This window comes from Callionymus lyra, chromosome 12 (genome assembly GCF_982586985.1).
Source record: "Callionymus lyra chromosome 12, fCalLyr1.hap1.1, whole genome shotgun sequence".
Lineage (NCBI taxonomy): Eukaryota > Metazoa > Chordata > Actinopteri > Syngnathiformes > Callionymidae > Callionymus > Callionymus lyra.
The window spans coordinates 12,829,908-12,856,204 of record NC_141829.1 but is presented as its reverse complement, the minus strand read 5'-3'; the positions used below and the strand labels follow the sequence as shown (position 1 = coordinate 12,856,204).

The 26,297-nt window shown below is 35.4% G+C and overlaps 1 protein-coding gene across 1 annotated transcript in view; it reads left to right on the top strand.

Annotated features, from left to right (window-relative positions):
- The window catches only part of nck2a (NCK adaptor protein 2a), a 35,930-nt gene that overhangs the window by 4,370 nt on the left and 5,263 nt on the right, over positions 1-26,297 (top strand). Inside the window, exon 2 of the mRNA XM_087804305.1 lies at positions 20,364-20,605. Within this exon, the coding sequence (XP_087660431.1) occupies positions 20,380-20,605 (226 nt within the window). The 5' untranslated portion in view covers positions 20,364-20,379. The remainder of the gene's footprint in view (positions 1-20,363; positions 20,606-26,297) is intronic.

Sequence of the window (26,297 nt, the reverse complement as noted above, 5' to 3'; positions counted from 1 at the left end):
ATTCCCCTTTTCTCTACTTTGCTCCAAACGTCCTTTCATGCTCTATTTGATTTAATTAATTTGATTTCACCCCCCATGGCTGTTTATTGGACGACCAGGCGGGTCACAGACAGAATCATATCCAGCTCAGCTCCTGGACTTTGCTTATCTGTATTTTGACAGTCAGAACCACTTTCCAGAGCTCCGCAGCCCACGCTTGGTTTTTCTTTCCTCGGAGGTCGAGCTTCATTAACAATCCTTCGCCATTCTTGCCGACTCGTCGGAAAAGCGCAAATCCTCCAGTAAACGATCCGATTCACATTTGTGAGGAGCTCTCCCTGAAGAGTGGCGGTGAATCTATACTTGAAAACCAGATGCTTCATTTAGTCCTACTGATCCTTTTTGTCTTCATTTGAACTTTGTTGTTTAAAAATATGGGCAATCTGTGTTGTATTTAGCTTGTGTTTAAAAAATGCATCTTGTGTTTTAAATAAGAACTAATGCTTTCTTGATATTGAATTTTCTTTCTTTGGATTCACATCTTACATTTTTTTTTGTTTTACATTACATTACATTTTCCCAAACAAAAAAAGAAGTTCTACAAAAGTTAAAGTTGCAGTGAAAGTGCATAGCTACAGAAAACACCTTCTCGCATTAAATTACTACATAAGAAGATTTAAATCTGTATGACTTGTAAATACTTCTAAATAGGCCTTATTAGGAGTGTTTATTGACAAGAAACTGGTATATTTGGATCGGATACAATATGTATCATGATACGTACAGGGACAACAATATGACGTATTGTGATACTGTAGTAACAAGTATATATTTGTAGTGTTGTTGAGTACTTTACTCTGGTGTTGCAGAATTTACAGACCACATGACTCTGGACAAAGTCATAACCACTTTTATTTGCGAAACCAAACTTTTTCCAAATGTCACCTTTGAAAGCTGCTGGAGTCGACTGTATCCTCCCGTCCTTAGTAGCAAGATTTTATTGTTCCATTAGTTGCTGAAGAAGTAATGACTGCTGCCATCTCTGCAGAATATACAGAACATATGACCCTTGACTAGGTCGTAACTGCTTCCATTTGTTTTGAAACCAAAATATGTCCAGACATCGTCTGCTGGAGTCGACCGTATCCCCTCGTCCTTAGTCACCGCCGGGATTTCATTGTTCCTTTAGCTGCTGCCATTTAAGAAAGTTTAATTTTTAACAATAAAAATGAATGAATGCTATAAATATTTCGAATGTTAATTGTTAAATAACCATTGACACACACAATATATGGGAAATTGATACAGTGCTGTTGAATATTAATACAGTATCGGGCGAAAAAATATTGAGATAATGAAGCTTATCGATACTCAAGGCCTTTTATATTCCCATTATGTTCATTTCCAGATACAAAATATTTGTCATATTTTTGTTGTTGCATTACTACTATTATAAAATATAAACAGTCCTTTTTATTCCTTTCCTGTTGAGAAGACTGAGGCTGAATGTTGTTGGTGATTCAGATCATGGCTTCATAAGCACTTTATATGAATGTTGTATGTGTAAGGGAAACAAAGTACAAACCAGTGCTTGTGTTTGAGGCAGAACTGTGGTGTTGGTGGACTTTGTTGTCACAAACCGTGCGGTCGCTAACTCTACCCAAGGGCTGCCGAAGACAAAGCAATGGGTGTTGGTCGAGTTTATATAGCCGTTGAGAAAGACCTTTGTTGGCCACGACATTGTGCTTCTTGATAACTAGAATGGGGGGGGGGGGGGGGGGGGTCTTTACAGCGACTATTGAGAAACGTTTAAGTAAAAGATTTGATACTCTTTAGAAGGATTTGTTAATAAACCAGACTTTTGTTTTAAAAACAAATGAAATACCCCGATAGGGGTCAGAGGGACCTGACGGTATGAAAACCCCTGGGATCTGACGAGATGTATCCAGGTATGATCTGAGACCGGCACCGGATTGATATAATGTTTCAGGGCCGATTAAAGAGCCACTGCACGACCCCCCAGGGAGTGTTAAGTCCAAGGTGCCATTTAGGAAGATGACGGTGATCCGCTCCATCCCGGTAATGGATTGACGGACCGATGACTTTCACTCGCGTCTATTTTGGTTTCCCCCAATTTGCAAGTTGAATTGTAGATATATGAGTATAGAAATGAGTACTTATTAAAGTTAAGTTCAATCCCTTTGAGGGGAAAATTCAGAGGTGAGATTATTGTCAGCAATTTTGATTTGTTCAAATTTAAGGTTGTTCGGTATACGGTGGTACTAATTTGGTACATCATTTAAAACCTTGTACATGCTTAGATTTCCAATTGAAATAATCGAAAAATTTTATGTACTGTTTTTATTTGAAAAAGTATCTTAATACATGTTGGTACATACTCAAAACTGTTGTTATCGTGACACTATTACAATTCTAACGACTCCTTGTAGCACCTCCCATTATTCTATTCCCTATTTTTTAGTTTTAGTTTTTCCTGTCTTCCTTTGTCTTGGATTATCCAAGAAGGCCCACCACAGCTGCGAGGTCTCGGCCCTCAGCAGGAAATGGAGTCCCTCAATCCAGAAAAGAGCACTTGACTCGATGTTTTGTCTAAATCAACCCTTTAATATTTTATGCGGCACAAATTCCAGACGTGCACGATTGTCGAGATCACCGAGCAGAATTGTCAACCGAGCTCATCTGGAACACGGATTCTAAAAAGGACATGTCGTGTCTTGTTTGCGAGGGAGTGGATTAATTTTCTCAATGGGACAATCTATTAGACTCGATCTATTTGTGTCCCCCGTCTTTTCTCCCGCTCACGCTCTCTCAACCAGATACCCATGACTGCCGCTGAAGGAAATCCTGCTTTATTTATGAGCTTCTGAAGTGCCACCGGGCTCCCGAGAGGGTTCGACCGAGCACACAACAGTTTTTTTTTCTGGTATAATTTCTTTTAAAAATACTGTATACTCGCTGTCAAACTCAGCTTCAGGGCATCTTTTTCAATATCTGCTGTTGTAACTGGACTGTGACCTATATTGTCTTTTCAACATTTATCAGATGCTGGCAAGTTGTTTTTTTTTAACTTTTCTTCTGAACCGTGCAAGTTGTTAATATTTAGAAATCAGCGTATATGTGTTTTATTTTAAGAATATGCTGCTCTAGTTTCATCATCTCATGATGGAGTGTCTGGTGTTGCCTTAGATAGTACTTACTTTTCTTTTGATTTATAGTCAGACCTTCTATGACTAGATACAAACTTAAAAGTGCCAGGATAAGTTATATTGTTTCAATATGTATCCGGGTCTGCCCTGTATGTCTTCCAATCACGATGTAGCTTGACGTTACGGATCTTTAACTTATTTGTTAATCTACAAACTGGTGCCCGGAATGAAGAGAATGTGGCAGAGGGAGGTCAATAAATGATCAATCAAGTTGTCGTGGAGGTTTTCGCACCAGTGACGGATCAATAACTCGGGAGTCCTTGGAGGTAACATTCGAACCACTTCATTGATTGTTCCTTCTGTTTCTTCGTCATGGTTCTGTTGTTCATGGTCATCATTAGGTGTAATTACTTTAGCTCTTGTTTAATCACTATATTGTTTTTTCGACTAATGGTTGAATCGGATGTGAGAAGATCATAAAAACATTAATTTACAGTCATTTACTAAAAAAAAATGATTGCAACTCTTATTCCATGTTGATCTTTGAATCCTTTTCTTTGCGTTATTTCCTTTGATCTATCTCTTTATATTTGCACTTTTTTCTTTTTATTTGCACTTTGTCATCCCTTGCACTTTGTTATTTTTATTTGCACTTTGTTCTTGTTTTTATGAAACAATTGTCTGCGGTGAACTGGAAACCCAATTTCCCGAAGCAGATCTCCAGAGGGATTAATAAAGTCAATCTAATTTAATATTTGCATTAATTTAAACAATAGTTTTTAATTAAATTATTGTTGCAGTAAGTTATTGTTGAATCCATAAAGAAAGTCATTATCTTTCCCTTGTTTGCCTCAATAGTGAAGGGGAATAAATGGGAAATATAGTCATTTTGTTCCTTCTTTATCCCAATATTTATCTCATTGTATAAAATAAAGTTTGATTTTATTAATATTTTTTTCTATTTGCTTCATAAATAGACCAAAACAGATTTATCTGGAAGACGTTACGTTTTTTTCATGTTCCTATCAAGTATCTGTTTAAACAAACTGACTTGAAATTATATTTTCAGACCAGCTCAAATGATTTAGAGTCAACTTTCTATTTGTCATGTGAAAGACGTATTATTGAGTAGTTTAACAGTACTACCAACCACTACTGTAATTCCTAACATTGTACAACTCTTTATAATCAGTTTTTTTCCATTTAGTGTTGCAGCTCCAGACTCTTATCATGTCCTTTCAAGTCGTCCAAACCGGTTTTAAACCGGTGACGCGATGATGCACTGAACAAATTCCGCTGAACATGAAATGCTTTTTCCGTTCAACATTCCCAACATATTTCTGACTTAAACACGAGGCTGTGCAAGAAAGATGAATAAATGCAACGTATAAACTGAGGCAGGATATCTGTGGAATCTCTTGAAGATAGTTATGATACGTTTCGTTTTTTTTCTTGTTTACCCTCAATATTCAGGGGGTATAAACCCAAATACAAATTGTCATGTGTATGGTTGTACAAGATATGTACTTACTTGGGAGGCAACGGAATTTTGACCACCAAAAATATACTGCCAAAAAGGTTAGACATTCTCAGTGAAAAAAATAAAATTAAACTCCAAATAATGATTACATTTAAATAAATTACAAGTTTATTTTTTAATTATTTATGTGTTTATTAGTTTGAATAATTTATTATTAGAATTTCACATTTGCCACATTATTTATTTATGCACCTTCACTTTTATAATACAATACCACAACTTTCTGATTTGATAGAACAATCGCTTAACTGCTCAGCTCATCTCTCAGCAGTTGAACTTGTTTCTGATGCAATTTTATGGTAATATTATACAAATAATGTTTAAAGTACCCTTGACTTAAATTCACTTTTATGGTAGTAATTATACACATAATGTTTAAAGTACCCTTGACTTAAATTCAATTTTATGGTAGTAATTATACGCATACATTTTAAAATACACTTGACTTAAATTCACTTCTATGGTAGTACTTATACACATGATGTTTAAAATACCCTTGACTTAAATTCACCTTCATGGTAGTACTTATACACATACTATTTAAAATACTCAAATTAAATTCACTTCTATGGTAGTACTTATACACATGATGTTTAAAATACCCTTGACTTAAATTCACCTTCATGGTAGTACTTATACACATACTATTTAAAATACTCTTGACTTAAATTCACTTTTATGGTAATTATACACACAATTTTTAAAATACTCAAATTAAATTCACTTTTATGGTAGTAGTTATACACATGATTTTTAGAATACACTTAAATTAAATGCACTTTTAAATTAGTAATTATACACTTTACTTACTAACCTACATTTTTTAAAAATACACTTGACTTTAATCCACTTTTATGGTAGTAATCATACACATCATTTGATTATTTCATTTTTTAAATATTATAAAATATATTATAAAACATGAAAACCAATACAGTGCCGTCAAATATTTGTACAGCATCATGAAAAAAAAAACTATATCACTAGTCCCTAGTATTTACCCATTCCTCTGATTTTTATTCCTTGTTTATCCTAAGATTGATCTCGTTGTAAATAAAAAATGTTGATTTTATTTATATTTTTTTCGGAAATTGATTTTAAATTTGTTCATCACGGTGGCTTGAAGTCGACCAACTTTGGATCCCAATGTGTGAACAAGTCCAGACCCACTTTCTCCTGGGCTGAGTTATTTAAGCATTCAACACGTGTGCATGTCTTCACCGCACACCAGTGTGTCCTCGCTCCGAGCCTGGAGGTAGAAGGTGATCAAAGGGAATAATTCACAATCTGTAGCTCAGGGAGGATTGTGGAGACTCGTGGATCAGGAGGTACGAAGATAGACCAGTTTGTGTGGTGCAAGGTGAGTTTGAAGTGCTGGATATCAATGAGTTCATCGCTTATTTACTCTAGTTTTGAGGTATTTTAGGCTTAGAAATAAAAGTGTCTTCGTCATCAATCATCACATGACCAGACAAAATGACAACAAGTCAGTAACTAACATCCTTAAAGCTGTAAAAAAACAAAACACTGGAATAGATTCTTTTCTTTCGGATTCTCCTCATTAAAAGTCATTTTTCATTAATTTCCAGCAGACTCTTGCGAACGTTCAGTCCTCTGAAGGTATGTAGATTTGTTGTTTGATGCTTGAACCTTCAGACTCTGCTGCAGGCAAAGTTTTTCCACCCCACTGATGTTGTAGTTCGATTCCCTCGTGATTTCATTGATTCACTTTTGTGTCAGACGGTGAATAATAATAGACTTTTAGACATTTTAAGCTGCGTAATGTTGTCTTTATACAATTGTTGTATTTTTTATAAATGTAATAACTTTTTCTATTCCGTCTTAAAAAAAGAGCAACACTAATCTAAAATTTGACATATTTTATTCATGATTAACAGGTCCTGAAAATGTTTTGTGTTTTTTTTTTTTTTCAGTAAACATTTTCCCACTGTAGGATTAGAAAAATACATACATTTTTAGCTATAGTTCCTTATGTAAAGTTGCTTTATTTTTTCATCATGTTCTATACTTTTGTTTTTGTAAAGAACCAAACATGTTACACTAAAACTTGGTTTAGTACGTCCACCAAATATGCCTGAATTCTTATTTTCTCCTATTTTCCATCTTGGTAATTTGTTCTCACTGACATTGTCTCCAACTGTCTCCCAAAATAAAGTCATTTCTGAACTTCTTTTTGTGAAGTAAACCTTAGTATCTTCAGCTCTGTCACATTAAATTAACACATATTTAAGATTATTTTGAATATAAAATGCATATAAAACACTAAAAATTGCTTTCTTTTTAAATAAAAAAATATGTTAAATACAATCAAATAATAATTTTAGAATATATAGTTTTATTTTAGATATTTTTGGCTCCTTTATTTTTAGCTTGATGGCCCCTCACAACAGATACTGTATGCCTTGTGGCCCTTTATGAACTTTAATTTCCCATCACTGGTGTAAACCAGTCACCATGGAAGCTCCACAATAAAGATTCCCTTTCTCTCTTGCTTCTTTGATTTAAAAAACTGACATTTTTAAAGGAGATCTCCGGAAGTTAAATGAATCTGAATCACACCCAGAGAATAAACTTGAACGTGTGTTAAACAAGTCGAGTTAATATGAGGATTATCATAAAGAAACAGTTGTTGATATCAAGAACCTTCTTCATAGTAAAACCAAAGCGCTTGTAAAGACGTTGCTTGGGCAACGGTTACGAGTGTCAGGACGGCCAGACAATAAAAAAAAAATGTGCCACTCCTTGAACGTCGTAGGATTACTTGATCTACTAAGAGTCTGTTGAGTCATGAGAATATTTTTTTTTTATCTTCTTCCTGCTTTAAAATTGACTGCAGTTCCAGCTTTTCGCTTCAAAATGACATTTCCAAAACCGTTTAGTCCGACACTCGCAGCAGCAGCTCCGCGTTCTCGGCTCTTTTTCTCTCCAGTCGAGTTAAAAAACAAGCGTTGTTGCAGATCAAAGCTGAGCTCGCGATGTTTGCTCCGCCGTGCTGTTGCCTTTGGTTGTTTTGCCAGGAGACGCAGATACCAGACGGCATGTAGCGCCGAAGAAATTAAAAATAGAAGCTTCTCCTCCGCCGTCGGAACAAAGGATTATGTTAAAAGCTCGTGGCTGAAGAAAGACTCCAATGATTGATTTCTGAGGGTTTCAATGAAACGATGTAATATTTTTCTCGTTTCTTTAACAACTCGTACTGATATTTGTTTAAATACTACAAAATAATTATAAACAATACTTTTATGGAGATGATGTATTTCCTTTATTATAATGATTAGCAAAATGCTTTTCATATTTTGTCAAGTGAAGTTGAGAAACGAGTTCTACATTTTGAAGTGATGGTAACTGTAACCCACGCAAAGTAACACATACATTACAGTGTTTTTTTTCTCACCGCAGCTCTGCCAACATACACCTGTTGATGCAAACAAATATCCTGTTTTGTGTTTACACAAACTCCAACCTTTCAAAGGTTCTATCTCACAAGAATCATCGTGGGTTTTTTTCGCACATATTTGCTACTTTTTCTATTTCATACACATGATCTACTCTACGTTGTTTTGTTTTAAGAATCTGTTTAGACAATGTTTTTTATTTAAATAGATGTTTTATTATGCAATAACTTACACAGACTTTGTCCTGAATAAGATAAAGTCTTGATCCATGTTCTAAATAGAAGCTTTTTTTTTTCCTTCCTTAGATTTAAAACGTAATAAAATACAAAGATTCATCTGGAATTTGTAGAATGGAAATTTCAAAATGACCTCCGATAAAACAGTTAATCTATGTCAAAAAGTACTTGTCAGTTGTAGATCGAACATTTATTTTTAATCAAATTTATATTCATCAAAAAAAGAAAATCCAATAGAAATTATGGCTCCACGATATAGCAATATTGACAAGTGCGTTATGCATATCGAAAACATGTGCGATCATTTATAATTTTTCATTGCATAAATCAAGCATTTCTTAAATGCGCACGTAAAGTTGTCAATTTGTACTTTTATGTCTCGTTGTCATTTACGTCTCCGTCTGTCTGTGAGCTGTGTACCGCAGCTCGCTAGGCTCGGTTGCTATGGCGACGCATCTTGCTGGCGCGCTGACTTAGCGTGGCTCAGTATATACACGGAAGTAAGACTAACTTATAATCTTCTCAAACACTATTGATCCAGTCACTCATCTCTTTCAACCTCATTTGTTAAAGCAACATATTGTAAGTAATTTTCATCACGTCTCAGTTGTTTTCTCATAAGATCGCGTAACCTCCAAACAAGTGTAAACCTGTCTGTCTTCGCCGTATGCTAACAAGCTAAGTTGTTAGCGTCAGGTGGTTTATGTTATGTGTCCGTGTACAAGGAGGTGGATTTATGATATCGCGACACGCCGGCGGCTCCTCTCTGATGTCGCCCTTTTTATCGGGAAACCGATGCAAGTCCCGCGAAACTGAGCGTTATTAGTGATATTTTCTTACGATTGTGTCGGCACAGAAGCGCGGAAATAAACGAAAGGGAAATATCTCATAGTTTTCCTTTTATACACCCCTAGACCTCCACTACAGTACTCGCAATATTTTTATTATGGGTGAAAGAAATACAATTTTTAAATATCGCATTAATATCGATATCGCAATTCAAAACACCAATATCGAAAATTGCACATATTTCCAATATCGTGCAGCTCTAATAGAAATTAATTTTTTTACACAAAGCTATTTCTGTCCCTAAAAATGAAAACAAAAAAAACAGAACATGAAGAAAGATGTAGTATATTTAATTATAACATTTTTTAATTTCTTCACACAAGCCATTGTTTAATCACAATAACCGTTCTTGATTTAAGGTTGCGATGTATTTTCTCATTAATATGTTTAATAGAAGAAAGTAGACGAGGATAATCATTGAATCCATGGAAGAAAATGTACGTCATAAGTTAAGAGCAAACACAGACTCAAGGATAATTGGCTTCTATTGCTTTTGTCTGAGTGATGATGATGTTGATGATGATGATTGAATGAATCCTGTTCTAAACCACGCCAGATGACCGAGGAGTGTTTGTATCTTCCCATTGTGAGGCCATATTGGCAATCGAAAAAAAGCGGCTGAAGGTTTGGATTCCCGAGAGAATCCCCTCTGTCAACGGTTCCGGGACCACACGGTGATTGTTGTCATGGAGACTGGCTCAACAATCTTTGGATGTATTGATGTGAGAAGGGCTTAAGAAGTGAGGACGGCTCGGTGCGACACATCTCATGTCAAATTGCTCCTAAACTGCCCGGACGTTGGAAAATGATGTGAAGCCGGACGAGACGACTGATGCGTTTACCTTTTCTTCACGTGCCAGTGAGTCTCTGACGGTTGCCAATCATTTCTTTATAGTCGGGGGCAAGGCTGGAACGTGTCCCAGCTACATAGGGCGAGAGGCTGGGACACGCATAGATTAGCCATTAAGAAACACGTATGTTCCCACAACACAAACTATGGAAGTATATCAGAGCCATCAGACTATTGAATGGTTGAAATAAACATTTCAAATGTATATGTTTGTATTAAGCTTTAATTAGAATAAATAGAGTAGTTTAATTACTTCTTAATTGATTTGAGGTTGCACATCTTTTGATGTATTTTAATGTATAATTTAATTAAAAAATAAATTGAATCATTTTTTTCTTACTTTTTGAGTTTCAGACTTTAATGAAAAAATACATTTTCTAAACAGAATATTTTTGATAATTTGTAGCCTTTTCAAATACAATGTATAATTCAGCCAAAAAAAGGTGGTACCATTAAACCAACATTTTATATTGAATTTAAAGGGATTTTTTTCCTAATATGTTGATTAAAGAAAATGTGCTTTTGAATTATTGGAATTAGAGTATTATACTTTTTTTGTTTAAAGAAAACAAACAAAAACATTAAGAGTATTCAAATAGAAAAAAATAAAATGGAATAATTAAAGTAAAAATCTAATTCAATCTGTCAATATACAAATTATTGAATTGTATTATTCAATAAAAACAAAGATGTATAAATGAAAGTTAATTAATACAATTGTTGAAAAAAAAAAGGAAGATTCAACTTTTGAAACGTTAAATTCAACCATTAAATGTTATTACATAGTGATAATCTGAGAAAACAATGGTCGTAACAACATGAAATTTATTTAATTGGTTAAATGTTATCTGCGTCTTAAACCACTTTACAGTTTACAAACTCCACGTTAGCTATTACTGTTCCTATTTCTATTATTGTCCAATAAATATCTCTAGTTTCACTTTCTTTCACCACAACATTCACCAATTTGCCACTGAGTCAGTTTTTCTACTCGTCTCACCCGTGTGGGACCAGTCAGGGGGGGTCGGGGGAGGACTCAAATATTTTCCCATTGGCTGAATTGTGATCGTGCTTGACCTGAGTTCCAAACACAGAAAGCTTTGCCAGACCTTTTTTCCCCCCCTTTAAACATCCCCTCGTTTTTTATAATCCTCTTTACCGTCCCTCTGGTCTTTGTGTTGCTGAAAGAGCCTTTGAGCGACGCCTCCCCCTGAACTGACAGCAGGTCTGAAGTGCCACAGGAGCTCAGCATCTCGTCTTTCCTTCAGAGAGGAAGCTGCTGTCGCTGAAATATATCTCATTTCTAGTTTGTGTTTGTGGGAAACGCTTTGTTGATGCATTTGTGGAGTTGAATTATTAAAACTAATGTCCAATATCAGCCAAAAAATACCACCATAACTAAAACGTGTGATGCCTTTTATATGGAAGTAGATCAGTGTCATCAGAATATAAATGATTGTATTTAACATTTCAACTATTTTTTATCGAAATGTTGATGGAATTGAATTGTTTTTTTTGTGGAATTATGTGAATTCAATTATTTCTAAATTAAAAGGTGGAATTTGTTCATATGGAATCATTTAATTTTATAGTTTTGTATATTGATAGGTTGATTATTTTTATTTATGTTTTAAATAATAACATTTGAAAAATATTCCAAATTATTCTAAAGAATAACCATAGGGTTGTCACTATAATACCAACATTTTAAAGTTGAATTTTAAAAGTCTAAAAATGAAAATATATATAAATTTTGACAATTTTTTTTCGAATTATTGGAATAAGAATATCAAACTATACGTGCAAAAAAAAACACAACAATAAACGTTCACCTGAAGAAAAAAATCCAATGTTTTAATTCCATAATTAAAAAAAACAACCTTTCAATATGCAAATTATTGAATCTGATTATTGAAAAAACAAATAAAATAATCTAAGTTTCAACATTTTAATATAAACCTTTTTGTTATCTCTTGGTCAAAGTGACCTGAAGCCTCCTCCCCAGAAATATATTTGTTGTATCCCTTTGTGTTATTTCTTGACCCAGAGGCAACACAAGGGATACTACAAACACATTTGATTCCAAGCCTTTGGGTCACCTTGACCCTGCGATAACACAAGGGGTTAAATTTAACCTTTCAATATTGTGATGGCACTGATAAACTTCTATTACCGTGACCAGCTACCTCATGTTTTTTCGTCGCTCCTGTAGCGTCTTCAGTTGTTATTCAGCGTCTGATATGATTAATCATTCCGGGTCAACTTCCCTCATTGTTCCGTGGTCCAGTTCCGAGGCAGCCGGGCTCGAAGCCAGAGCGACATGACTCACCGTTTACATGAAAGCTGCTCCGTGGTTGGTTCTGGGAATCTGGACCTTCTTTCATCACCGCAGCAGTTACGCAAGAGCGGCATTTATTTAATGACACAATTATACACAACGATTTAATGTAAAATCTGAAGCTACGGAGGATAAAGTGATACATTATTCAAGCTTTTATTTGACAGTACACTGAGCAATATGAAGTGAAATGATACAACTGTATCATGGAAGACGGGTTGGTTATGGGCAAGAATCTTTTAATACAATACGTATCACGATACAGTGGCAACGATACCATATATTGCGATACTGTAGGAACAAATATATGATGAGTTTCTTTTAAATCATTTAATTTTTTTTACTGGATTAAAATTGTATTATCTATATTTGTAATAAACCAGATAAATAAAGTAACTATTTGCCTGTTAAAAGTTGTGATATTTAAGTGTATAGATATTCTCACACCACTATTTGAACATATAAAGACACATCCCCAATGGTTTGCTTGACAAAAAAGGTGTATATTGTTTATCTTAAATTCCCATAAATAAAAAAAGATAGCTTTATGCTAACAGTATTGCTAATGCCTACATTTAAAACAACTTGGAAACAACAATCAGGATGGATTAGTCTGTGTTATACAGTAGCTAAAAACATCTCGATAACTGTATCAAAAAGCGACGCCATGTTTATCGACAGACCACTTTTAAAATGTCGCTTTTTAATCTCTAAAATGACAAGTAGGTAAACTCTCAAGGAACAATAGTTATGGCAGGAAGTGGTCCGGCATTTACTCGAGAGGGATTACGACGAAAAGAATGCGGAGGATGTAGATTTGAGGAAAGAAATGAAGTTTGTGGAGCAGAGAAGGGAGTGGTGTCGAAATGGTTAACAGGATGTTGGTTGAATATATTAATTAAGTCACTCATGAAATCAGTTCAAGAGGAAAAGCGTTTTGGATTCGAGTTGTTAGTTCAAATCCCTTTTAACTCTTTTAAAAGATGGAGGCTCCTCTGTAGACGTGTGATTGAGTCTTGTTCCGAAAACAAAAGCGTCCACTCTTGACACGTGGAAAAAAGACGATGTGAAGTGGATTCCTCTCTCATGCCAGATGACATGGTTGCCTAGGGAACACCGGAATGCATATTCAGGATAGTTTTCGATTTTCCAAATCAGGTCGTATCAAGGATGACGAGTCGCTCATCAAGTCTTCATTTAACTCTCAGTTAGAGACGATAATGTAATCGGCCTCAGGTGCCGACTCGGGAACCTGATGAACGCAGTATTCCCTCTAGAAAGAATACGGAAATAAGAGGAGCCGCGTGATATGCCGAAAAGCTATTTATAAGAATTATCTGACATTTTTAATTATCGCACGAGGCCTCCAGAGCTTTAGGCGCCCCCGATACTGCTACCTGTCGCCTCGTCGTTTGTCAAGAGATGATCGCTTTTCACTCCCACGTTACACGTTGTTATGACACCAGCCCACACTATCGAGAGGCATATCTGCTGTTTATGATTTTAATTTGGAAGATTCTGCTCCTTCTGTTCCATCCACCAGATGACCTGCTTTTATGTATTTTTGGTTATTTAATCGGGTTTATTTACAAGTAAAGGTGTTTTGGCAAGAAAATATATATATATATATATATATATATATTATTTTAATTATTTTTTTGCTTTACAAATCCATTTTTTATTTTTATTATCATAGTTTTGTATGTTTTATATTTCAATAAAATTTGTATAATATAAAATAATTCAATTTTTATAAAAGAAGAAATGTATTTACAAATTAACAGTTTGTTCCTTTTTGTTTTGCAATTGGATCTCTGGCCGCTAGATGGCAGCACTCATCACGTCCTACTGCAGCTTAAAGAACAATTAAATCCCGCAAGGTGACTGAGGACAAGAGGATACAGTCGACTCCAGCAGCTTTTAAAGTTAAAGAGTTAAAGATTCTTTGGACAAATTTTGGTTTTAAATCAAATGAAAGCAGTTACGACTTCGTCAAGAGTCATGTGGTCTGTAAATTCTGCAACACCAGAGACAAGTACTCGACAATACTACAAATATATCCTTGTTCCTACAGTATCACAATATATCATAATATATCAAAATATATCTTGGTGTTGCCCCTCAATCGCGATACGTTTTCGTAGTGCCATATTCTTGCCAGTACACACTCCTATTATCCAATGTAACATCAAGAAACTCGTCTGGGTCATGTGACATTTTACTGAAAAATGAAATTACAAAAACACTTTTTTTTTTTGCCTATTTTTCCAGGCTTTATTTTTGAGTATCACATGATAAAAGTGGTGTGAATCGGCAAGAATCTGGTAAAACGATTGGTATCACAATACAGGGGTAACTGATATGAGATTCAAAGCGTTTATTGTCATAGGTACTGCACACCATGAAATTATTTCTTTAAATATATAATATATATAAATATATATACATTTGAATGAACTAAAATCTAAAAACACAGAAACATAACAACGTAAAACAAGTTAAAGCACAATTGGTGCAAGAGTTGTCAGGAGGTAAATGGTTAATTAGCTGATGGTGGTTGGAAAGAAAGATAATTTAGGATATATTTGTAGTATCGTCCAGTACTTGACTCTGGTGTTGCATAACTTACAGACCACATGACTCTTGACGAAGTCGTAACTGCTTTCATTTGTTTTAAAAACCAAAAGCTTTAAAAGCTGGAGTCGACTGTATCCTCTCATCCTCAGTCATCACCGTAATCTTGCAGGATTTCACTTGTTCCTTTAGCTGCTTTTAGGACGTAATGAAAGTATAATTGCAACACAAAAATGAACAACCACAGTGAATATTTGCGTGATAATTGTAAAAAAAGAAAAAATAATGTATTTGTATAGAAATATAAACTATGGTAAAAAAAAATGCAATTTGAAAGACCCCTTAGAAGAATCAACACGATGCTGTTGAATATTGATACTGTTTTTTTTTTTCCGTGATACCGTTAGTGTATATATATTTTCTTACACCTCTATCAGCTGTCATGCACGCACATGGCTGCAATAAAAGCTCACTATAATCCTGGCCTCTGCAGCCTGAGGCGTTGCAGATACCTTCTGCTTCTCAATCTGGTGACATCACCGTCCACTCGTCCTTGACACTCGCCTGTAAACTCTCGGTCGGAAACAAACATCTCCGCTCATTAAAGCTCTGCCTTGACCCCGTCGGGCTCGGTCCACGGTTGCCACGCGAACCTCAGTCACGGTCGACTTCAAGTCGTCTCTCGGGGGGGAAAGTGTTTTCTCTGCTGTCTCCAGCCTGAGCAGAAATCCGGTCGGACGGCTTCCGCGGCAACAAGCCGGGGCAGATTCACAAGTACAAGCGAAACTGTTGCGCTTGAATCTCGGCAGCCTGTGGTAGATGGCAAACATGGTGGAGACACTTCGGAGCTGTGACTTTTTAAAGGACCAACATTCTTTACTAAATAATTCAGCGTGTCTTTTTTTAATGTACTTTTCATTTCTTGCTTGATTATCCTTAACCTACATAGAAGAGCTCCAGCATTCCTCCGTTGAAAACTATTAAGTTACATTTTACTAGGAATGTAATAATATATTGATACACTTGAACATAGCTGTGGTTTTTACTATACTGTTTTGTTATTAAACGGCACTGAATCAATTTATATTTTTTGCTTTCAAATCACATTTTAAAATGGATATTTTATGGTTTATGAATCGGTAAAATGTGTATAATATAGAAAAAAAAAGAAAAAAAAGTATTTACAAATTCACACCGTTTCTTTTTCTTTTGCAATAAACTTCCGGCCACTAGCAGTCATACAAAGACGTTTTGTTGTTGCTGTTGTTGCTCATTTTCGTTTTCACACTTCACTATTCAGTAAAGTGTCACATGACCCAGACAAGTTTATTGATGTTACATTGTTACATTGGATAATAGGAGTGTGTACAAGCAAGAATTTGGCACCACAAATACGATTGACGGGCAAAACTACGGTATATTTTGATATATTATTCTATATTCTGATACAGTAGTAACAAGGATATATTTGTAGTATTGTCCAAGTACTTGACTCTGTCAAGATTCATGTCGTCTGTAAATTCTGCAACACCAGAGTCGTAACTGCTTTCATTTGTTCTTAGACCAAAATATGTCCAAAGAATCAACTTTAAAAAGAGGCTGGAGTCAACTGTATCCTCTCGTCCTCAGTCGTCGCCGGGATCTTGCGGGATTTAATTGTTCCTTTAGCTGCAGTAGGACGTAATGACTTCTGCCATCTAGCGGGCTGAAGTTTAATTGCAACACAAAAAAGAACATTGCATGAATGTTAATTATAAAGTGAAAATGTATATAGTTATTTTATTTTACACACATTTTATTGAACTGTAATCTATAAATTACTTAAAATACTGTATATATTACAATCCAAAAATGAAAAAATACATCTATTTATTTATTTTGTAAAGAAAAAAATGTCAAACTGCTTTCCATAAATGTATACTATTGTGTAAAATAATATTGCGATATATCACCATATATGTTTTCAGACACCCCTAGTGGAAAAAATGTGGTTGTTTTTCAGAATAAAGCAACTGAATAATGAAGAATCAGAATCAGAAACTTTTATTTAAATAAAACACATACATAAAATAAATCAAATAAGATGGTATTTAGAATAAAGCAAAAGTCAGACTCTAATAATCAAATAAAATGTCATATCAATGACTTATTCTTGCTCTGCTGCTCGGTAACTAATTGATTTAAAGAGTAAATAAAGATACTATCCAGGATTCTATGCATTGTTTTGCTGCTCATAGCTGCTGACGTTGGCCCTGCAGCAGAGATGTACAGCTCACGAGATGTAGATCACAACACGCAGACAGCTGTTTGCTGAGTGTTACACAACACTGGAGCTTATTGACGGCTTCCATAAATCAAATGGATGCAGCGGATTGGATTTAAAAGCAAATTTACAGGATTATTCACGCTATAAATAGGGAGTTTAATAGCGTGGAGCTTCATTCTCAATCTTTAGAAAGCCCCTGTTCTTTCGCAATTTTCCACTTCCTCTATTTATTCCAGGGATCTCGTTTCCAGCTGTGGTCGGGTAACTTGGCAGTGCAGCTAAATTTATCCCGTTCTCATGCCATGAGATTCAATTTAACACAGAAAAGCTTTTCACTGGAAAGTGGAGTAAAAAAAAAAAACAACCTTCAAAACCTTAAGCGCGGGTCTGTTGTTGGTGTGCGCCGTGAATGTTTTACCTCGAAGTAGAAGGTGGTTCAGCCAGACCACCTCACCTAAGACCCAGTGAAGTAGAGCGTGTAATCGCTCTTCAGATCCAACGGGCTTGTGTGTTCCTCGTTGTGTACTGCAATTGATTTTGTGTACTTTCACCACACTTGGTCCAAAATAGCCTTTAAGATTGAGTTAAAGTCTAGTCTTTACTAAGGAAGCACCAGTTTTCAATATAAGTAGATCAGACTATAGAATGGTTGAATTAAACTTGTGCTGCTGGAGTCGACTGTATCCTCTCATCCTCAGTCATCGCCAGGATAATGCCCAAGCCATCTAGTGGCCGGCAGTATAATTTTACACACTTTATTGAACTGTAAAACCAATACAAATATATAGCTAATAAAAAAAAGATTTAAAATCTATATAGTACTTCCCAATGTATTCATGACAAAAAAAAAACATTGTAATATATTGCGGTATCTATTTTAACAAACCCTTTTAAATTCCTTAATTTCGACATTCAAAAAGTTAAATTCTTTTAACTTTTTTAAATAATGTTAGTTTTAAATTTTCGAAAATATTCAAAATTAATTAATTTAACATTCCAATTTGGATCATTAAGAAATACCTCAGTTTTAAGTTGAGTATTTATTAATTTGTAGCCTTTTAAATTCACTATAAAAAATATAAAGATAAATAGTACCATAATTAAATTTAAAAGTTTGATGCCAAAAAGTATTTTGAAAATATTCATAGTGCCAACATTTTTATTTGGAATTGTAAATTACTATTAAATTAAACTACTAAATAAATAAAAATAAAGGAATTTAGAACCTTTATTTTTGAATAATTGTGCAAAATTATTGCAAATGTGCAAATTGATTGAATAAAAATAATAGTAAGTCATTTAAACATTGAAAATTATAAATTATTTTAACAATTCAATATTCTGATGGTACTAACATACGTTCATTTTTTTATCTCCTCAGTCAGAACCAATGCTTCATCAATGTTTGTTTTCTTTCAGTTTTTTATTCACTTTTTGACCATTTATTCTTCAGTAATGTGCTGAAATCCTTCATTCTACTGATTTTGAAAAATGTTATTTCCTACTTAAATTATTATTGGTGAATCTTCTCTACATGCCTCATGTTCAGTATATTATTACTATATCTATCAGTAATTCTACTGCGATCTAACGTTTCAGTCCAAACGTGTGCATAAAGTAGTAAACAAGGAATCTTTTAACGCCTGTTACTGTATCAATAATGTATAAAAGGTTTATCGATCCTCGTGTAGCGTGTATATATTTACACATTTGAGCAAAGATTTGCAGATAAAGGAAATATTCTGAAACTAGATAAATATTGATTTAGTAGAATAAACATTTGAACATTTTCCAAAATGGTTCTTCAACTTTGTCCAACATAAATATCATGTATGAGTAGTTGTTTTTCTGCGTAATGATGCAACTAATACCGCTATGTATTCAATACTTGTAATTCATCTGAACTTCACATTTATTAGAACTACATTAAAAACCACAACTGCTATAAATGTAATTACTCTCACCACAACAATAATATAACATGCTTTTATAATAATATCTTCAAGAATGGCAACTAAATTAACGACCGCAACCCTCACCCTACCTATACAGTAGTACTGCCTACATGTATTTGCATCTTCTACTATAACCACAACCTTTATATACCTTAAACGTATATATGAGACACAAGATCTTTATATGTATTTGAAAGAATAACTTCTTTAACCACTGCTTTATATACATTATTGTATTCATTATGTTATAAGTGGTAGTTATTATGTAACTACCACTATTTCTGCCACCATTTTAGGTTCTCAAACAGCCTTTTACTACTCCACTTTAAGATCAGCAACTTTTTAAATGATTTACTACAAAGTATGACTCTTACGGTCACGATAATCTATCCTGCTCTCACAAACTATTTTAACAATTATGTTCACGACTGCTTTTGTTACCATAGCTTCTGCTATAATTTGAACTTCCTTATTTTCGGACTATACGATGCGTTTCACGATACAGGGGCAAAAATACAATATATTGTGATACTGTATTGCCAAGGATATATTTGTAGTATTGTCGAGTACTTGACTCTGGTGTTGCAGAATTTACAGACCACATGACTCTTGATGAAGTCGTAACTGCTTTCATTTGTTTTGAAACCAAAATATGTCCAAACATCAGCTTTAAAAGCTGCTGGTGTCGACTGTATCCTCTCGTCCTCAGTAATCGCCAGAATCACTGTTCCTTTAACTGCAATCACATAATGCCATCTAGCAGCCGGAAGATTTAATGCAACATGAAAATATACACTGTGAATATATGCATGTTAGTTGTAAACAATATATAATATTTCATTTGATACACACTTTTATTAATAATATACACCATAGAAATATGATAAATCGACATATGAAAGCCCCGAAAAATGTTTTTTTTTATTATAATTCAATACAGTATTGTAAAAAAAAATCATAATGAACCCCTAAAGAGGACACCAAATGGTTCCTAATCAGAGACATAAGAAAACTTAATTTCAATGCTTTGAGTCAGTTTCACTTAATGGGCCTTATAGTCCGAAGAATGCAATACCAAAGCTCCGACAATACTCGGTACTACTGTTGGAGCTAAATTACTGTAGCTTCACCAGCCGCTCGTATGTGGGTCAATAAAGCTGGTTTATTCACCCTGTTGTGACTTGTCTCTGCAGGAAGACTCCATGAAAGATGACGGAGGAGGTGATTGTTGTAGCCAAGTGGGACTACACGGCCCAGCAGGACCAGGAACTTGACATCCGAAAAAACGAGCGTCTCCACCTGCTGGACGACTCAAAGACATGGTGGCGCGTCCGCAACGCCGCCAACCAGACGGGATACGTCCCGTCCAACTACGTGGAGCGCAAGAACAGTCTGAAGAAGGGCTCGCTGGTGAAGAACATCAAGGACACGCTAGGTAAGTGTTTCCAACAGTTGGTCGCTGCTCCGGGTACAGTTTGGAGGGTTGAGGAAAAGGAAAGGATCCTCCTCCTCCTGGCTCCAGGCTCCGCCAGCAAAACACTGGTCACCTTGTGCGATTATACGTGTGAGAGCAGCAATCTCTGTGAGAAGTGAAGTCATTCCCTCACTGTCTGAGAGCTGCCGGCGTGTCCTCCTGGGATCCTGTTGAGCTGTTGCTTTCAACTGTCAGTGTGCCGACCTGCAGAGTCATGACTTGAATATTGTACCAGACACATGTATATAAATTCTAGATTTCTCACTAAAACTTCGAGTGATTCGACTGACTTACTACAAACCAGGAAGTATGTGTGCATATCGTCAATAGTTGCCTTCGATATTGTTGATGTTTAATATGTTATCAATATATTACCTTTTTTACTCCTCCTGTTGTCCTTTCAATTTTGAAATTGTTGCTATTGCTGAAACAAACCTTGATTCTCCCAAAAAAAGATGCATAAGTTGAAGTTGAAAAAGATCTATACACCGAAATCTGTCGGCATTTTTTTCCACCATACTCTATCATATATAAATATATATGGATTTTGATAAAAAATAAAATAAAATTTGAATTCCAAAAATGCATTTACCTTTTTATTTTTATATCACATATATATAAAATATGTAAAATGAAATTTTATTTTTATTTATTTAGATTAACATTAAAACGATCAGGGTCCATTCTGGGTTTTCAGTCAAACTTCCAGCCACTAGATGGCAGCAGTTAATGCGTCCTCCGCATCTTAAGGAACTATAAAATCCCGCAAGATCCTGGCCATGACTGAGGACGAGAGGATACAGCTGACTCAAGCTGATTTTAAAGCGTAAGTTTGGACATATTTAAGCACTCATTTCTATAAATTAAACAAAAACAGAGTGGAACAAATTCTTCTGAATATGTATTCATCTAATAATATCGTTAGATTATTGTATCACTACAGCCCATTTTACCTTTAAACGTTATAATTTTTAAATATTTAATTCGGAACGTGTATTGTTTGACTATTGGAATAATAATATCAAACTATGTGTAGAAAAGAAGAAAAAAAAAAAGTTTTTAATCGAGATATACAACAAAAAATAACTCTACCTATTATTATACACAGTATTTAATTTAGTTAACACAAATTCAACTTCTTAATCTATACATTTTTTCAGTTATTAAAGAAAATAATTGAATGTCTTCTCATTTGAAATGTTTAATTCATCATTAATTCAATATACTGACGTCACTGATATACTTTCATAAAACGGTTAGTAGTAACCAGAAGGAAATGTATCCATAAGATCTTGTCGGGTCACGTCACATTGAGAATCTCTGTTCACTCTGAGGCTGCATCGCATGCTTGTAGAGTATCTTCTCGAAGGTTACGTTACTGATCCGTTCTTCTTCCGCACGGAGGAGTATTTGAGCTCAACACGGAACTGCCCAACTTCGCATGTACTCTCCCATATATGCATTATTCATGGATTTTCCCTCGAGCACCACTCGTTTATTCACGGTCTGTGTTAATTTTCATTTCCTCATTCACTTGAGTTTTAAATTCAAACCCTTAAGTCATATTAAAAAAGCTGTTTTTAGTGAATCGAACAGATGAACATGCCTTTTCACATAAATATCCTTTATATAGTATTGTTTGTTTACTTTAAATTAATTAATTTTGGCTTGAATCGATAAAACGGAGTTTGAAGTTTAGTTTCTTTCTTTGTATTTCATATTACCCAGTACTATTATTGAGAAAAAATAAGTCTGGTCTGACTTAAGTCAGGAATCTCTTGCCGTCGTCTCACTTTGAATTTGTGTCTTGTTTGTCTCATTTTATGCGTTTGAAAAATGTGTTCCATCTTAACTACATTATTAAAGCTCTGTATATTATATTTTTACTTTTACTAAAACTAGTTTGTGACTCATCTTAAAGTCCCCTGAAGTTCACGCCACAATTTCTCCCAATGGATCACTATACAGGGTCAACGATACAGTAGATGGTGATACTGTAGTAACAAGTATATATTTGTAATATTGTCGAGTACTTTACTCTGGTGTTGCAGAATTTACAGACCATGTGACTCTTGACGAAGTCTTAACTGCTTTCATTTGTTTTGGAACCAAAATATGTCCAAACATCAGCTTTAAAAGATGCTGGAGTCCACTGTATCCTCTCGTCCTCAGTCATCTCCGGGATCTCGCCAGATTTAATTGTTCCTTTAGTTGTTAATATGGTATCACAATATTTATCTTTATTTTTTGGCACCCATTGTTCGACCAACTGAAGGCCACTAATTTGTCAGAAAATAGTATTACTTGGAGTACTGTGTGCGACTTCCAACAATAAAAAAAACCCTGCGAAAAGTAGTATGGTATGTCGTGTTGTTTTGTGGTCCATAGACTTGGTCCAGACCTATTTGTGTCTGCTAAGTAGCCATGGCCTCCCAAGTTAGGCGGGTCTATGTTACGATGGCTCCCCCCACCATGAGTAAGCAACAGAGTAGTGTCGAGGTGAGTCGAGTAGGGCTGGGATTATAAGTGGGGAAAGTAGCCATTAAAATTTTAGATTTAAGATACATTTGTACTAGTTTAACTCAAGAAAACTGTTTTTTTACACTACGAGAAGCAAGTCTTATTTAATTCATTTAACTTTTACGACTAATGAGTCCCAGTCGAACGTTCACCTCAGAATCCGAAAAGGTCGAACTAACGATGCGATCAAACGAGAACGTCTGGTCGTTTGTTTTGATGTAAACTCGCCGCGATGAGCCGCTGCCCTCCAGAGATGAAACTTTTTCAAAAAAAAAAAAATGTGGTATAAATAGCAGCCGAGCGTCGTTCTGCATACTCGGCTGTATTTAGTGTGATGGGAGGAGGAGGAGGAGGAGGGCTATGATTGGAGAATGGATGGAGACGGAGGGAGTCTGCTCTCATTTGTTCATGCCTGCTAGCACCGGCTTTATTGGGACGAGGCACTGCCTGTTACTGTCAGTCGGACCATTGTGACCACACACACACACACACACACACTCTTTCTCTCTCAGACTCATCATGCGCCGTCACTGCTTCTCCGTGATCAACAGATTGATTCGCGCAGGAATCAAAGTGCTAATGGCTACAGCAGAATGATGGATCACCCCGATGTCCCCGACTGTTGCGTATCGACTTCAGCATTATGGCCTAGTTCCATTTCAATCTAAGTAGCTCTGGTCGGTAACGCTGGCCTTTTTTAAAACCGTTAAAAGCTCCTGCAGATCTGATAGGCCCTTTTTCTCTTTCTTTTTTTTTTTCTCCTGATGAGGTGATGAGCGGAAGGTGAGGTCAGGCTCTTAATGGAGCTTCCTCACCCACACTTGGAGAGAGACTCGTAGATCACGTGACAAACCCTCCCCTCCAGGCTTAAAAAATCTGCATGGTCATCGTGTTGCTTCCCACTTATTTCCCTCCACAATGCAGCAGGACCGACATCCATCCACTGTAGATTGTCTTCTAATTGGCCTCCCGCCGTTTCCTGCCCCACTTTCTTTCACTCTGACGAATGCCAGCGCCAGAAAAAACTGTCCCGCCGAGTCTTGTGCGTCGCCACTTAAATGTGGTCGTTGGCGAAGGACGCCCCTCTGTCGCCGTCCCTGTGATGGCGTGTTAATGCGGGCCCTTCACCTCCTTTCCAACATAAAAATGTTGACGTGACATTTGTAGTTATGCCGTGTCGTTCGCCCTCGAGTGCAATTTAAAGTTTCTTAAAGCATCTTACAGAGTTTCAAATTGTGGCTCATGTTTGTCTGGATTTGAACTTTTCAGACTTGGATTGACCTTTACTTTTACTTCTGCGGCCCTCGAATGGTCTAAAAAACAACAACAACAACTTGTTGATATAGAAAATCTCTATAATTTTCTTTATAAAGTTATTTTCTCAGAATTCAAATGTGTTTTAAAGAATTTTTGGAATCATTTCATTCAATTATCTCTTTATTGAAAGTTTTAATTTGTTGTTTTTTTTATAATATATTTATTTAAAAAAGGTTGAATATTCTTTTTTTTTAATTATTCAAATCATTTTTTAATTATTAAGTATTTTCGAAATGAGTCCATTTTCTTTTTACAAATTTAATACTGATAATTCATGTAATTTAAAAATATTCAACATTTTATTTAATTTTTATTTGTATCTTTTTTAATTTAATGTTGTCTGGTAGCACTTTATTCCTACATTTCTACAGTAGATTTTAAAAGTCTATGAATTAAAAAAAATATATTGTCTTTAGAAAATGTATTTTTTTTAATTGGAATGAATTGATTTTGAAAACATTTAATTTTTTTTATTCAATAAAAAAACAACTGATTCAACCTCTTAATACACAAATAATTTAATGATCACATTTAAAAAACAAACTTTCAATAACTACGTTATTTTATTCAAGTTTTTATTTAAAAAATGCAATAAATCCAACATTTGAAATGTTCCATTCAATGTTCTGATGACACTGATATACTTACATATTTCTTTACTTACATATATGTAGACGTATGGAAATTCCAATTTGATTAAGATTGTTTAAACATGTACAGTTTATTGAAAACCACATGTATAAAAATATGTAAAAATATAATAACATATATTATAAATAACCATTTATCAGCTTATAATTATAAATGATGGCATAAATACACATGATATTGTCATTTCTATTTAGATTCTTGTTATATCTTGTTTTTTTCATGATGGTACTAACGCTAAAGTCCAACTCTCTTGACTCACTCACATGACCATGTTTTGAACTTATAAATATAGTTGTCCCCCATCCGAATTCTCGGTGAACGAGAGGTTACGAGAGCCGAGTCCATTATGACATAATAACGGCTTCAACCCTCCTCCAGCCAGCTGTAATCACACCCGCTTTGTTTATACAACAAGTCCCTTGGAGGTGGAGACTTACAGGATTGTTGACGCTGGAGTGACCAACCTTGATGTTTGACCAATCACAGCAGAGGGGGCGTGGCTATGGTAAACACTATTTCAATCTTCAGAAAAGTGTTTTCAGTGGGCGGGGCTTAAGATCATTTTCTAATGTAAATATTTAAATGAAAAGACAGTTTTGTACAAACACATACTGTTACTCTTAAGTCAACACATTAGTTGACCTTTAATTATTTACCGTTGCCACTATATCTCTGCCTTAATAGTAAATGTATTTGCCCTCTTTGAACAAAACTCTCCAACGATTCTCCCAGTTTTTATCAGTGGAGCATCTTTTTTTTCGAAACGCAGCGAGAGCTTGTTCTGGGTCAGCGATATTCCGTTGTCAAATAAACACTCTCTCTGAGTCTGAAGTTAACTTTCCCTGTTCCACCTGGAGAACAGTTTTGAAGAGGATCTGGGATACGTTCGGAATACACGCCGCTATCCATAAACATGATCTGCTTGTTATTCCCGCGCCGTCCTCCTCCATCGCGTCGGTGTCAGCTGTGGCCTCTGATGTGTTCGCTCGTCTCGCTGTGAGAAACAGCTGCCAGGGGAGCCGTCGTCTTTCATCGCCGCTCGCTTCCCCTCCTCGCGGTGCTGCTGCCACAGAGTTCCATGCTACTCTCAGTGAACCCCACCGTTTTCCCAAACAATGTGCTTGTAAAGGGGTGACATTTCCTGTGACATTTCATCGTGACGTGA